General features: G+C 44.9%; 1 protein-coding gene across 4 annotated transcripts in view; it reads right to left on the bottom strand.

Moving 5' to 3' along the window:
• LOC115461697 overlaps positions 1 to 13,650 on the bottom strand; it is a 36,431-nt gene extending 22,781 nt beyond the window's left edge. The window contains exons 1-2 of one of the 4 annotated variants that reach the window (XM_030191725.1): positions 13,632 to 13,650; positions 197 to 436 (exon numbers count right to left, since the gene is read on the bottom strand). In XM_030191725.1, coding sequence (XP_030047585.1) covers positions 197 to 361 — 165 coding nt within the window. In that variant the 5' untranslated portion in view covers positions 362 to 436; positions 13,632 to 13,650. The other 3 variants (XM_030191724.1, XM_030191722.1, XM_030191723.1) reach the window with 3 other exon arrangements.
• Between the last annotated feature and the right edge of the window lie 1,753 nt (positions 13,651 to 15,403).

Genomic DNA, 15,403 nt, shown 5'->3' with positions numbered 1-15,403 from the left:
ACAATGCTGAAACACATGGCTCTTGTATTTTAACACTCTAGAATGTGGCATTTCTTTCCACTGTGGCCTACAGCCTTTGTTGGGACAGGCGGTTTAGAAAGGAGAAAAAAAAATGCAAAGGAAATTATGCATTACAATAGAAAAATCCCACATAAAACATCAATACATTAAATAAAGGAAATCCATGCAGCCTCACCACTCCAGCCCAGATCGGTGCTTTGGTGTTGCTCAATGCAGACTGTTTTCTGAAGGCACCATCCATGAATCCGCTAACGATTGTGACTCCTGCACAAGCTATCTGCAAGAGCCCCAGCACCACCATGCTCCTCTGGTTAAAGATAAAATACCGGTATTGATCCATCACTGATGGCTAGTAAACACGGTACTTCCCTAGGTAAAGCTTCCAGAACCAGGAATCTGTGCAAAGAGCAGCAGCCTAAAACAGAAGGGATAAGAGGGGGGAGGATTAGCACATCACCAGCAGGCATCGTCTTTCAGATGGCTGGCATACCTTGCCATTAATAGCAAAGGAGTACAGTACGCTCGAATACCACAAGGTTACACGTTATGATCTTGGCTTTGTGAATGTCAGTCTGTGTTACTCGTGGTCATGGAAGTCATCAGCAACAAAGCTGTGGGAGGAAAATATATAAAGCAGAACCCTTACCATTTCTGGGAGGGGAAAATATTAACTTAGGCCAGTTCCTGAACAAAAAAAAAAGTGTTTTAGGCTATTGTCCACAGGGGTTTCTAGATAGCCTGTCCTCTGCTAGACACAGTTCTCTCCAGTCTCATACACTGGAATTCTGAGCATCAGAACAAGTCAAAATTTCTGCTGAGAGTTAAAAGGAACCCCCCTCCCCCCCACACACTTGTTTGGGCTCATTTTATTACTGAGGACTTAAGTACTTTAAAAACGATAGTTCTCAAACCTGTCCTAGGGGACCACCAGCCAGCCAGTTTTCAGGACATCATTAATGAATATGCATGAGAAAGATTTGCATATAATGGATGTAGCAGGCATGCAAATCTCTCTCATGCATATTCATTAGAAATGTCCTGAAAACCTGACTGGCTGGTGGTCCTCTAGGACGGATTTGAGAACATCTCCCTGTCGTCAGTGGTTCCCAATCCTGGTCCTGGTGGCACCCTAGTCAGTCAGGTTTTAGGATTTGCATGCACTGCCTTAAGATTGTTTCACCCAGAAGGGATGGACGTGGACAGGAGGAGCAGTACATATGTACCTACCGTAGGATTATATAACTTGCAATTGAAGAAACACCATATCCCATATCCCTAAGTTTGCGTCTACTATCAAGTTGTATTATAAATTGACTGTTTCAAAGAAGATTTGAACTGCCTGTTGCAGAATATTCAGTAAAACTGGTTATTTTGCATAACTCTCTGGACCGGAGTCTTTTCTTTGCATACGAGTGAAAACTTATTTACTAGAGATCAGAGAGTAAAGAGCAGGGCTTTTTTTTGAGGGGGTCCTGAGTACCGGCACCTTTTCCACTGTCTGCTAAAATTGACCCATGGGCCCCATGTTTTAATGAAAGAGCTCAGGCTCTACACACCAATTCTGCCTTGTTATTTATTCTATTTTTGTTACATTTGTACCCCGCGCTTTCCCACTCATGGCAGGCTCAGTGCGGCTTACATGGGGCAATGGAGGGTTAAGTGACTTGCCCAGAGTCACAAGGAGCTGCCTGTGCCTGAAGTGGGAATCGAACTCAGTTCCTCAGGACCAGAGTCCACCACCCTAACCACTAGGCCACTCCTCCAGATTCTGTGACTGGTTGCAGGGGGCCTGGCTATTGTGGGGTGGGTCCATCAGTGATCACCTCACCCCTGAAGGATGGCCTTAGCATTTGAGTACCGGCACCTTTTTTGCTAGTAAAAACACACTGGTAAAGAGAAATAAAGCCCCAGCTCAAAATGCTACAGCCTTCTGGATTTTTAGGCCTATGCCCAGCGAGTCAGAAGTGACAAACATTTTTTTTGGTTTTGTAGCCCTGGTCTCGGCTGCTGACCCATAATGAGCAGAGATGGGTTCGTTACTTTTTTAAAAGTACTTAAGAAAAAAGTAAAACTACTGACTTCAAAAGTAGTGTAAAAGTAGAAAGTCTTAATCAAAAAAAACACTCAAGTAAAACGTAAAGCTCTTAAAACTGCTTTTTTTTTTTATTACTACAAAGTAGAAAGTAATCTTAAGTCAGACCACAGAATCTAGTATGTTTACAAGCAGCAGTACTGTATCATGAACACATACATATCAATTTGTGATCTAGACACTAAGTTACACTTAAAGATCTCTCCGCAAAGAGCCAAGTCATAGGAGGAAGTGAAGTCACCATAGGGAATGGCAGCCTAGGAAGAACACTCTGGGCAGAAACCCCCTTAAAATTAGCTAAACATTTACTGTCACCAGGCTATTTTTATATTATTTTAGTTACATTTGTACCCCACGCTTTCCCACTCATGGCAGGCTCAATGTGGCTTACATTGGGCAATGGAGGGTTAAGTGACTTGCCCAGAGTCACAAGGAGCTGCCTGTGCCTGAAGTGGGAATCAAACTCAGTTCCTCAGGACCAAAGTCCACCACCCTATAACCTCTAGGCCACTCCTCCACTGTTGCTACTATTTGAGATTCTACATGGAATGTTGCTATTCCAACATTCCATGTAGAAGTCGGCCCTTGCAGATCACCAATGTGGCCGTGCAGGCTTCTGCTTCTGTGAGTCTGACGTCCTGCACGTACGTGCAGGACGTCAGACTCACAGAAACAGAAGCCTGCGCAGCCTTCTACATGGAATGTTGCTAGTGGAATAGCAACATACCATGTAGAATCTCCAATAGTAGCAACATTTCATGTAGAATCTCCAATAGTATCTATTTTATTTTTGTTACATTTGTACCCTGCGCTTTCCCACTCATGGCAGGCTCAATGCGGCTTACATGGGGCAATGGAGGGTTAAGTGACTTGCCCAGAGTCACAAAGAGCTGCCTGTGCCTGAAGTGGGAATTGAACTCAGTTCCTCAGGACCAAAGTCCACCACCCTAACCACTAGGCCACTCCTCCACTGTTGCTACTATTTGAGATTCTACATGGAATGTTGCTATTCCACTAGCAACATTCCATGTAGAAGTCGGCCCTTGCAGATCACCAATGTGACCGCGCAGGCTTCTACATGGAATGTTGCTAGTGGAATAGCAACATTCCATGTAGAATCTCCAATAGTAGCAACATTCCATGTAGAATCTCCAATAGTATCTATTTTATTTTTGTTACATTTGTACCCTGCACTTTCCCACTCATGGCAGGCTCAATGCGGCTTACATGGGGCAATGGAGGGTTAAGTGACTTGCCCAGAGTCACAAGGAGCTGCCTGTGCCTGAAGTGGGAATTGAACTCAGTTCCTCAGGACCAAAGTCCACCACCCTAACCACTAGGTTAACCACTGTGTTCTCTGGTCCCATACTGATTGGCAAACCCTAGAGCTCGTGTGGATAGGAGTGGTGAAAGCAAGGCGATGGATTTGTCTAGTTTTGTTTATTCCGGGGCAGCAGAGTCTAGCACCACGTGGCTGGAAAAGCAGTCAACTACGATGGCTGGCGCAGCTTGTGTCTCAGCCTATAAACTCACCAGACCTGTTTGCACCGGGGTGGAGGAACTCGCTGATCCTTCGGGGGAGCCGCCAAGAGAAATTTGTGAGTGGCTCCAAGAAATAAAGACCGATATTAAAATGGTCTGGGAGGAGCTGGTCACACTGGGAGCAGATTTGCAATCTGATATATAGCTAAGCAGTGCCTAGGCGAGCATACTGAAGCGCTTACAACTAACACTCAGCTTAAGGATCTTTGGCCACTGACCTTACTATTTTAGACAAAATCAGAAGATTTGGAGAACCGTGGTAGGCACCAAAACCTGTGTTTTCATGGAGTACCAGAAACCCCTGCGGTAGGTGGTGGGAATGAAAACGGTAACAGAATTCAAACATGCGTGGGATAAACAAAGGAATCCTGTTCAGAAGGAATGGATCCTAAGGAGCTTAGCCGAGATTGGCTGGCAGAGCCGGTGGCGGGAGGCAGGGATAGTGCTGGGCAGACTTATACAGTCTGTGCCCTGAAAAGGACAGGTACAAATCAAGGTAAGGTATACACAAAAAGTAGCACATATGAGTTTATCTTGTTGGGCAGACTGGATGGACCGTGCAGGTCTTTTTCTGCCGTCATCTACTATGTTACTATGAGGCATATTTTCAAAGCACTTAGCCTTCCAAAGTTCCATAGGTCTCTATGGAACTTTGGAAGGCTAAGTGCTTTGAAAATATGCCTCTATGTTATGTATTCAAACATGCGTGGGATATGCATAAAGGAATCCTGTGCAGCAGGAATGGATCCTCAGAAGCTTAGCTGAAATTGGGTGGCGGAGCAGGTGGGGGGAAGAGGGGTTGGTGGTTGGGAGGCTAGGATAGCGGAGGGCAGACTTATACGGTCTGTACCAGAGCCAGTGATGGGAGACGGGACTGGTGGTTGGGAGGCGGGAAATACTGCTGGGCAGACTTATACGGTCTGTGCCCTGAAAAAGACAGGTACAAATTCAAGATATGAGTTTATGTTGGGCAGACTAGATGGACCATGCAGGTCTTTTTCTGCCGTCATCTACTATGTTACTATGTGGTACAATCAATAGCAGGGGCTCATCTGGGTGTGGCTTGCTCCACCATTTTGTTGGATAGAGCACATTGGGCACTGGGGACACTCCATGCTAATAAACCAAAAGACATAATAGCTTGCTTTTGGAATTATAAGATCAAAGAACAAGTTTTGCAAGCAGCCAGGAAAGCAAATAATTTTACCTGGGCCTCTTATCCCATAGAGATTTACCAGGATCTCAAGGGAGCCACACTAAAACATTGACCAGAGTTGCACCCTCTTACCCTTCAGCTTTGAGCAGAAGGCATTCCATATAAGTGGCGTTACCCATTGCCCTGCATTTTTACAAAGATGGGAACATGCATCAAATACAGAAGATATTAGAAACTCGGCAGATTTTCCCAGGGGTCAAGGATCCTGCACCAGGGCAACAACCTCCTGCTCATAAGTATTGCCATACTGGGAAAGACCAAAGGTCCATCAAGCCCAGCATCCTGTTTCCAACAGTGGCCAATCCAGGTCACAATATACCTGGCAAGATCTCAAAAAAGTACAAAACATTTTATACTGCTTATCCCAGAAAGAGTGGATTTTCCCCAAGCCCATTCAATAACGGTTTATGGACTTTTCCTTTAGAAAGTCGTCCAAAGTTTTAAAACTTCGTTAAGCTAACCGCCTTTACCAGCTTCATTGCATGCCCCCTAGTCCTAGTATTTTTGGAAAGCGTAAACAGACGCTTCACATCTACCCGTTCAACTCCACTCATTATTTTATAGACCTCTATCATATCTCCCCTCAGCAACCTTTTCTCCAAGCTGAAGAGCCCTAGCCGCTTTGGGGATATCTGGCCGTCCAAAATGGCATAGGGTCAGTAAAGGCGCTGGCTGTCCGAAATGAAAATCAGCAGCAACTGGACTGCCTACAACTTGATCACTTGTTCTTGGAATTGTTTTTTCAAGCTTTTTGGCTGGCGATAGACTGGTGCTCTTGTCCAGGACCTTGGGGGTTCTAGATTTCGGCCTCTCTTTGATTAGCTTTGTGAATAGGCTTACAAGACTATTCCATGTTGCTCCTGGTTTGCCAACTGTTGTGTTACTTATCTATATATGATATGTGATGAAAGATGTTATTATGGTTTTGATAATATGGGGGGGACCCTGTTCTAGGGACGCACTTCTGTTTGATGACAGGCTTTTCTAATGGAGGGGAGCCTGTTGCATTTACTCTCCAACCTATCTATATGTTCCATCTTTGCATATACCCTACACTAGGAGCAAATGTGGATGGGTTCAGTCCCCTTGTGGCCCCATTCCCTGGATTCCCAAGGCAGAGTTGTTAGAGTGTTTGGGATGGGTGCCTGCGAGTATAAAAGCTCCCCTTCGTACCTGGTATGCAGTACGACAGACGTTTTTCTCTACTAGATTGTGTTTTGTTTTTTTTTTGCAAACGGCTATTCATTATGCTCCAGGATTTAGGGTGAGAAAAGCAAATGGAGTGTTGGTCAATGGGCAGCTATGAGATTTACAACCTTGGGCCACATATGGGAGGAAGGGGAGCTTTTTTCTTATAAGGAATTGCAGGAGGAGTATGGTCTTCTCCCACACCACCTTTTTCAGTATAGACAAATTGGGGATTGACGAAGAAGGGCTACCTTCGAAAGCTAATCAAAAAATGTATTAAGTTCAATAAAAAAAAGGTATCATCTTACTTTCTTTTCTTTGTTTTATTTTATTCTATTTTTATTGACTGCATTTGTAATGTTGCAACTAGACTACTGCCATGGTCTATGCATGACCTGCCCAAGTGAGTAACATAGGATACAAGTCGTCAAGAAAGCCCCAATTGTATATAAAATACTCAAAATGTATACGGTGAGGCAAAAAAAAAAAAAAAAAAGTAATCCCCTAGAGGTTTTTTTTTTTTTTTTTACTGTTTTCTCAGCAACTGCTTGAAATTTCAAAATGAAATTTTACAGATTTGTCGTTACTATCTACGTTTATGTGCCGACTGGAAAGAGTATCTTTAAACATGGCGAAGTTACAGACTTTTTACTACACCACCCAGCAATCTTCAGACATTCAAAAATGTTTGCGCTGCAAAAGGAAAAAATTAATTATATGATAATTTTCTTTCCTTTAGTCTCAAAGGATCAGTCCAGACAAATGGGTTGTGACCATCCACCAGCAGGTGGAGACAGAGAACTCTGAGTTGTGCCTCAAGCTCCTGTGCTTAGCAACCAAGCCAGTATTTGATAAAGCAGTGAAAGAGTGACTGCCAGAGAAAAAAAAAACCTCCAGATAGAAAAAGTAGTATGAAATAAAGGGCAAAACTCGTTCCTTGGAAATAACAGAACCAGAACAATACAAACAACCAAAATTACATAGAACCCAGAAAAAATGAACACATCACAGAAGGGCAAGCTCTGGCCTGATCCTTCGGGACTAAAGGAAAGAAAATTATCAGGTAATTAACCAATTTTTCCTTCCATTACATCCCAAGGATCAGTCCAGACAAATGGGATATACAAAAGCAATCCTTAAGAGGGGAGGGACTGTTATAGCCCTGCAGCAAAAACCATGGCCCTGAAGGAAGCATGTCCTCAAGCAGACACATCCAAACGGTAATGCTTAACAAAGGAATGAGAAGACCACATCACTGACCGACAGATCTGTCAATGAAATTGCCCTAGACCAAGGGTTTTTAACCCAGTTCTCAGGGCACACCCAGCCACTTGGGGTTTTCAGCATATCCGAATGACTTCAATGAGGCTATCCTGAAAACCCTGACTGGCTGGGTGTGCCCCGAGAACTGGGTTGAAAACCTCTGCCATAGATTCTGCCAAAGAAGTTACCTATGACCTGATAGAATGAGCCTTGACGTGCATGGGAGCAGATCTACCCCTCAGAACGTAAGCCGAAGAAATAGCCTCCTTAAGCCATCAAGCCACCGTCGATTTGGAGGCCAGCAAACCCTTCCAGGATCCTGCAAAGAGAAAGAAAAGATGCTCAGACCGCCTGAAATCGTTGGTAGTGGTAAGACAGCGCTTCACATCCAACAGTCGCAGGGAAGCATATTCTGTTGAATAGACCTCCATGAAAAAAGAAGGAAGAAACACAATCTGACATGAAAAGGAGATACAATCTTTGGCAAAATGGAAATAACTGTCCCTATGGAAACCCCCCCCCCCCCCCCCCCCCAAGTCAGAAAAGTGGAGAAAGATCTCTGCAATACAGAGCTTGAAGCTCTGAAACTCTCCATGCCAACGAAATGGCAACTAGAACTACTGCCTTTAAAGTAAGACCTTTGATAGTTGCCAAAGGGGGCCAACTGAAGAGACTCAAGAACCACTTGAAGACTCCACTAAGGACAAAGACTGCAGAGAAGGGGGCGCAGAGCAACTCCCTTGAGGAACTGCACTATATCAGGGTAAGCAGCCAATGAGGCATTTTGAATCTTAACCTCTATGACATGCCAACTCTGCCACCTGAACCTTGAGCGAATTGAGAGCCAAGCCTTTTCTAAATCCCTCCTGAAGGAAGGATAAAATTTGAGACAAGGAAGACGAAACGGAGAAACACCATTCTGTGAAGATCAGCTCTCACAAGTTCTCCACACTCTAGCATAAGAAGAAGTGGACCACTTTCGGGCTTGCAGCAAGGTAGTAATAACATCATATGTGTAACCCTTCTTCCTCAATCATGCCCTCTCAAGAGCCAGGCCTTAAGACCAAAGTGGGAGGGATCCTCTATAAGTACTGGTCCTTGGTGCAATAAGCCCGTCTGTGGAGGAAGAGTCAACCGAGGAGCGATTTGAAGATGGATGAGGTCCACCTACCAAGTACGTCTGGGTCAGTCTGGAACTACCTTCCCGGGATGACGCGCAATCCTGTGCAACGTCCTTCCCACAAGAGGCCACAGAGGAAATGTGTAAAGGAGGCTATTTGTCCAGACTGATCCTTTGGGACTAAAGGAAAGAAAATTATCAGGTAATTAACTAATTTTGCCTTGCATGAAGTGGAGGCAGTGCATGCAGATCTCTCTCATGGACGTTCATTGTGGATATCCTGAACACCTGACTGGCTGGGGTGCCTCCAGGACCAGGTTTGGGAATCATTGGCTTATGCCATGTCAATGGCTGGCAGAAACCACAGCGATTAAATGTTGTGGCTGTGTATCTGACAGTATTGGTTTATTAAAATTTTATATACTGCTCTTCATAAAAGCACAACAAAGTGGTCTCCAAAAATAAAAAATAGAGAAGGAAAAGAACGCCAATAGGTAGGATAAAAAATAAGAGGGAACTACTGGAAAAGGAAGGTAAAGAGGCTAAAACAAGAATATTAACATGGGGAAATAAACTGGGGTCATCATTCTGGTGGAAACCCCCTCAACTCTGTCCCAGTCTATAGGCTTCTTGGAACAGGTATAGCTTCAGAGCTGATTTAAATCTGAGGAAAGAGACTTCCAGGTGAAGTGATTTGGGTAATGCATTCCAAAGAGCTAGAGAAATACAAAAAAAGGGTACGGTCTCTTGTAGTAGCAAATTTAGCCACTGAAGGAGAAGGAACACAGTCTACAATCATTCAGGAACATAAACAGCACAAAGGCATATATATAAAAGGAGAGATAAGAAGGAGTCAGAGTGTGAATAACCTTGTAAGTAAGATTAAAGTGCTACGCATGCCCCTGACCCACCCATGTCTTTGCCCCCCCCCCCCCTGCAGTTATATACTTATATGCTATAGATTTTCTGCGCTAAGGTTCTAGAATATGCACACAACTGGATTTAGTTGGTAACTCCAATTATCAGCCATTAGTTATTGCCAATTAACTTACTGTGTAACTGGCAGTATTCTATAACCTGTGCATGTAAGTTTGTGTGCACAAGATTATGGAAGAGAGAACATGCATGCATTTCTGGTCTTTATCTGCCGTCATTTACTTGTTTCTAGGTTTTAAATTCTGTTCAATAACCTAAATCTCCACACAGTAAGTTCTTATTTCCAGTTTAGGACTTGTACGATTCTACAAAAAGTAATAGCTCTGACAATACCCTGCCGAAGCCGATAAAAAAGGGCACCGACAAGTCAAACTGCTTCAGAGCACCTCATAGCCAGCAGCCCCTTACGCCACCTTTTCCCATTTCTGTTAGAGATTTTATAAAGTAGCTAAAGAAAGCCATTTAAAAGAGTGACCCTTTTCTGGGGTCCACTGTTTTTTTTTTTTAAAGAAAGCAGACAATTTTCAGGTGGGTGAAGCTTTAAAAAAAAGTGTTTCCTCAACCAATGCACTGTAGCACACCGGTGTGCTCTCAGACCTGATCAAGTGTGTTGTGGACTTGGCATCAGGAAATAGTAATTTTTTTCCATATCGGTGCTTACGCTCAGGGCTGAAGCAAGCAATGATTGTGCTCTGTGTGACTCACCCACTATAGTTCCCCCCCCTCATCCGGTCTACCTAAAGGATGCCCTCGTGGACTAGGATAGAGAAGGGCAGACAGCAGCAAACCCCAGTTGCTTCTTTTTCTACCAATGTGGGTTCAAAATGGCAGCCATGACCTCCAATAGCAGTGTTGAGACTACCGCTATGAGGTCACAGCCACCATTTTGAACCTGAAGCGGCACAAATAGCAGCAGCGACTGGGAATTGTTGCTGCCCACCCTATCTTAGACCACTAAGGCATCATTCAGGTAGGACCAGGGAATCCTATGTGGACATAGGACAGGCCTTGACAAATTTCAATTTATCTAAGAGCCAGCAGCTGAAACCTCTCTTGATTCTATTTCCTGACCCCTCCAACATTGTCCCCAGTGTGTGTTGGGGGGTGGGGGGGCAGGAATACCCTCCCAGACCAGCAATAGCTCTTTCAAAAAACCGATGTAATAGAGCTCTTTCCCTATTCTGTGTCCAATATACTGAAGTTGCTTTGCTCACAGTCCCTTAAGATGCCTCTGCAAATCATTGCTGGCCAATCTCCTTTCCCATGTGACAGTACTCCCTTCTTAGATGAAGCAAAGGGAAAGAGAGTGGCACTTGATATACTGCATGTCTATGGTTTTTACAACTACATTCAAAGCGGTTTACATAGTATATAGGTACCTGGGGCAAGGGAGGGTTAAGTGATTTGCCCAGAGTCACCAGGAGCTACAGTGACTCTGGGCAAGTCATTTAACCCTCCCTGTTTCACATATCACCATGGCTTGGATCCCTACCAGTCTCTTTCATACAGCAACCCCCCCCCCCCCCTCCCCAAGCCTTTGCTCAGTCTCTCTCTCGCTGTGATAAGTCTCTCCCAGGCAACTATTATGTTTGGGAGTCTGGCACCCATTCCTCCTACCTTACTACATGCAGAGCTGCCTCTCAAACAGTACATCTCCCATGTTTGCACTGCAAAAATCGGCTCTCTAAGCTTGAGCTGTGTAATGATGCAGGAAGTCTTATGGTTTCACAACCAGACCATCCTTGTTAGTTTAGTGTACCCTCTCCCCTACCCAAATCCCCAGACCCTCCCCACCCATCTGAAAAGGTTCAAAAGGCAGGAGCAATGTCTACTTGCTCCTACCTCGGGCATCACAGTCATTCAAAATTTGGTAGGCCGTACCCGAGGGTGCTTCGAGATGCTCCACTAGGGGGTCATTCCACTACCAGTCTGAATGACAGTGGTGCCCAAGGCAGGATTGAGTGGTCACATCTCCTGTCTTTTGAGTTTTAGAGGTGGATGGGAAGATCCTTTGAGCAGGGACTGTCCTTCTATGTTAAATTGTACAGCGCTGCGTAACCCTACTAGCGCTTTAGAAATGTCAAGTAGTAGTAAAGTTAAGATAAAATATGTCTTTCTACCCCACCCCACATTTGAGCATTTTGTTTTTCTAATCATGGTGGCTGTGATTTATTTTTCCTGCTTTCAGTGCTTTCCTCTTTTCTTTGCAGTATCTTATTTTTATTTTGTTTCTCTCTCCTGTTTGCTTTATTTCTTCTTGTAATCTGAGAAATCTATGTGCACCTCTCACCTCCTCCATTCACTCTTTTCTCAAGTCTTCCAAATCCGACTCATCTTTCCTTACAACCCACAGTGCCAACCTCCTTCCTAGCCCTCACCAGTTCAGGCTCTTTCCCTGCTCTCAGTCCCTTTTTTCAGGTATGCTGGGTCCTCGCTCTCATTTTGTGCATCAAGCCACTTCACCTATCTCCCCACTACATGCTATATACCCCATCACAGATACAGTTCCCCACCTGTTCCCCCACCAGCTCCCAGGATGTATGCCACCCCTTCCCTGTCCTCTCTCCACCATTACACATAAGTCTCATGCTTGCTGTCCCTCCCCACCCTATTCAGTTCTCAACATGATCCTTCATGGAGGCCTCTCACACTCCCTGCCCTCTATAAGTTTTACATAAGTATTGCCACACTGGGGCAGACTAAAGGTCCATCAAGCCCAGCATCCTGTCTCCAACAGTGGCCTATCCAGGTCACAACCTGGCAAGATCCCGAAAACATTCAATACATTTTATGCTGCTTATCCCAGAAATAAGCAGTGGATTATTTAATAATGGTCTATGGACCTTTCCTTTAGGAAGTCATCCAGAACTTTTTAAAACCCCGCTAAGCTAATCGCCTTTACCACATTCTCTGGCAACGAATTCCAGAGTTTAATTACACAATGAGTGAAGAAATATTCTCTGATGTGTTTTAAATTTACTACTTTCTAGCTTCATCGCATGCCCCCTAGTCCTAGTATTTTTGATAAGAGTCCTATTCTCTTCAACTCATCCAGGTCGGTCTCTCGCCACAGTTACCAGTATTTGTACAGTTTTCTTCCTCCATCCCTATCACCAGGGGGCTGTATCCCCAGAACCAACAGGAGAAACAGTGAATAAGAGCACACAATGTTTTTTCAGAAACACAGGGCCAGCCTTGTGGAATAAGCCCTGAGATCCCATGATCGGTTCATACCCAGTCACTGGAAACTTGATGAACTATTCCTCCTGCTGGCCACAGGGTCTGACAGGAGCTCTGGAGGTACAGCTGCCATGGATAGGGAAGGAGGGAAAGGGAAATACCAAGCCTGGTCAGAGTCCACCCCGGCTCTCTGCCAATGTTGCTTAATGGTAACTATGCCACCGTCACTGTGATAGATTTATGTTCATCTCTGCCCCCTCTCTCCCCTTTTTGTTTTAACATTTTGGAGAGACACTTTGCAGCTCTTTGGACATGCAAATTTGCTCCATGTCCACACTGCTTGAAAAAAAAAAAAAAGATAACATACAATTTTTCAATTAACTATTAACACTTATCAGATGCTCTTGAGTCTAACTGCTTGGAACTTTTAAGAAAAACCTTTCAGCTTTTCAGGGATCATCCCATCACGGATTTCCTTCCTGCAAGCTTCAGCAAACCGCTTAACTTGGTGCTGCAGGATAATTACTTAACTACCCTCAACCCCTAAGAAAGAATGACAAACACGTTAGAATAAGGATTTCCTACATCACCGCAATGCTTTGAAAATAGCTAGTACAAACGCCAACTCCAAGTCTCACCGTCCTTGTGGAAAATGGAACAGAAACCGAAGCAGGAGACAATAAAATGAAAGTGCCAAATGCCCACGGCCGGTGCTAGACCCCGCCCCGCCGGGACACCTGCAATAACCATTCACACGCTATATCTACTGTCCAACCACGCGCCACCCAGCCCCACTCTTACCGCGTGCGCCCTAGCACGGTAGCCACAGCTCGTGAGTGCGATGTGCCCTTTTCCACAGCGCGCGCGCGCAGAATTTCTCCAAGTGGGTTTTATCATCAGCACCTGTGTGTGCGCGCGCCGCCGCCTCACCTCTGAAGAGTGTTGCGCCTTCTCCTACAGAGGGAAACTGCTCACCATACCCCGCCCCTCTTGCTGCAGGTTGAAATACTCGCCGTGCCCTTCCTCCCCCCCCCCCCTCCCCCCCCCCCCTGCAAATCACAGCGTGCGCTCACCTCCTTCAGCTCTACCTATGTTTTCTCTATGCCTTCCCCTTCCTGTAAGGATGGATACGCCGCCTTCGGCTCCTCCTCCAGGTGTGAATGCAATGATACCGTCCTTTGTTACTGGCTCTCCCATTACTCCAAGGCTGCATTCCCTGATTTCATTAAGCCTTCCCTTGCTCTTATAAATGCAACTTCCTCTCTTCCCCCTACAGACTTGTAAGTGTGCCTTTTCACATTTGATTTGCTCTTTTTCCTTACCAGTTTCTAGGGAAAAAAAAAAGAAACAAAAAGTGAACAGTCGTCTTTACTTTATGGTAATCTGCAAGAAGAACGACATCATTCCTAAAGGCCCGAGGATCAAAAATCCTTCGGCTACTACTTACAATTATGACTCTGCAAATGCACTTGCCAGAAACTATGAAATTAACTTAATGCATCAACTCTACAAGAAGAAGAAAATGATTAAAAAAAAACCCCAAGGGGATGGAAAAAGAAACAAAAGTGAACACTCATCTTACCAGTTTCCAATTCCCTTCTCTTCCACAGCAGCCTGTTTCCCAGTTCCTGCAGCTTGGGTTAGAGATATTGGCACCCAGGGCAAAAACTAAGCAGTAGAGTAGACCTAGCCCATAACCAAGGAAGCCCCATAGTCGTGCCTGTCTCATTTCAGTCTCTCTTCCATCTGAACTTCTGCAAAAACAGGCCATGCCAGGTCTCTCTATAAACTAAACCACTACCACCTTTCTGTTTCTTTTATAATTTGTTTATTTTTTTTAAAGCGAGAATAGAGATACCAAAGTTCAAGTAATTTTTGCTTAGAAGGCCCATCATGTGGTCAGTAATGTTCAAGGTAATTTTTAAAAGGCAATCAAACACATAGTAACATAGTAGATGATGGCAGAAAAAGACCTGCACGGTCCATTCAGTCTGCCCAACAAGATAACTCATATGTGCTACTTTTTGTGTATACCCTACTTTGATTTGTACCTGTGCTCTTCAGGGCACAGACCGCATAGTCTGCCCAGCATTATCCCCACCTCCCAACCACCAGCCCCTCCTTCCAACCACCGGCTCTGGCACAGACCGTATAAGTCTGCCCAGCACTATCCCCGCCTCCCAACCACCAGTCCTGCTGTCTCCCACCACCGGCTCTGCCACCCGATCTCGACTAAGCTCCTGAGGATCCATTCCTTCTGCACAGGATTCCTTTATGCTTATCCCACGCATGTTTGAATTCTGTTACCGTTTTCATTTCCACCACCTCCCGCGGGAGGGCATTCCAAGCACACACAAAAATCATCTCGCGTTACTTTGGCTTAGAAAATCTGTTTTTGAGTGCAATTTGCATGAAGCACAATTTACAACCCTAACTATCTTAAGCTGATGCTCAAAGCTACCACCATAGTTAACATGTGGTTAATGCGGGGCATGTCGGGTGTGCTAAGGGTGGGATCTGGGCGTTCCTAACACTTGGACATTTTTCAGCCATAATGGAACAAAAGTGTCCAGGACTAAAACTAAGATGTTTTGAGCTAGACCTTTGTTTTTATAACAAATAACGCACAGAAGGGTGCCCTAAATGACCAGATAACCACCGGAGGAAATCAGGGGTGATCCCCTCCCACCCCCACCCCCCACAAATGTGAATACAAATATGATTTAGCAGCCTATGACAGCTTCAGATGTTAGAGCCTGATCTATTAGAGCAGCATGCAGGTCCCTGGAGTAGTGTAGTGGTCAGTGCAGTGCACCATGGAGTGGGGGACTCTGGTCTCCCTCTA

This window comes from Microcaecilia unicolor, chromosome 2, assembly GCF_901765095.1.
Source record: "Microcaecilia unicolor chromosome 2, aMicUni1.1, whole genome shotgun sequence".
Taxonomy (NCBI): Eukaryota; Metazoa; Chordata; class Amphibia; order Gymnophiona; family Siphonopidae; genus Microcaecilia; species Microcaecilia unicolor.
This window is presented reverse-complemented; position numbering and strand designations above follow the sequence as displayed.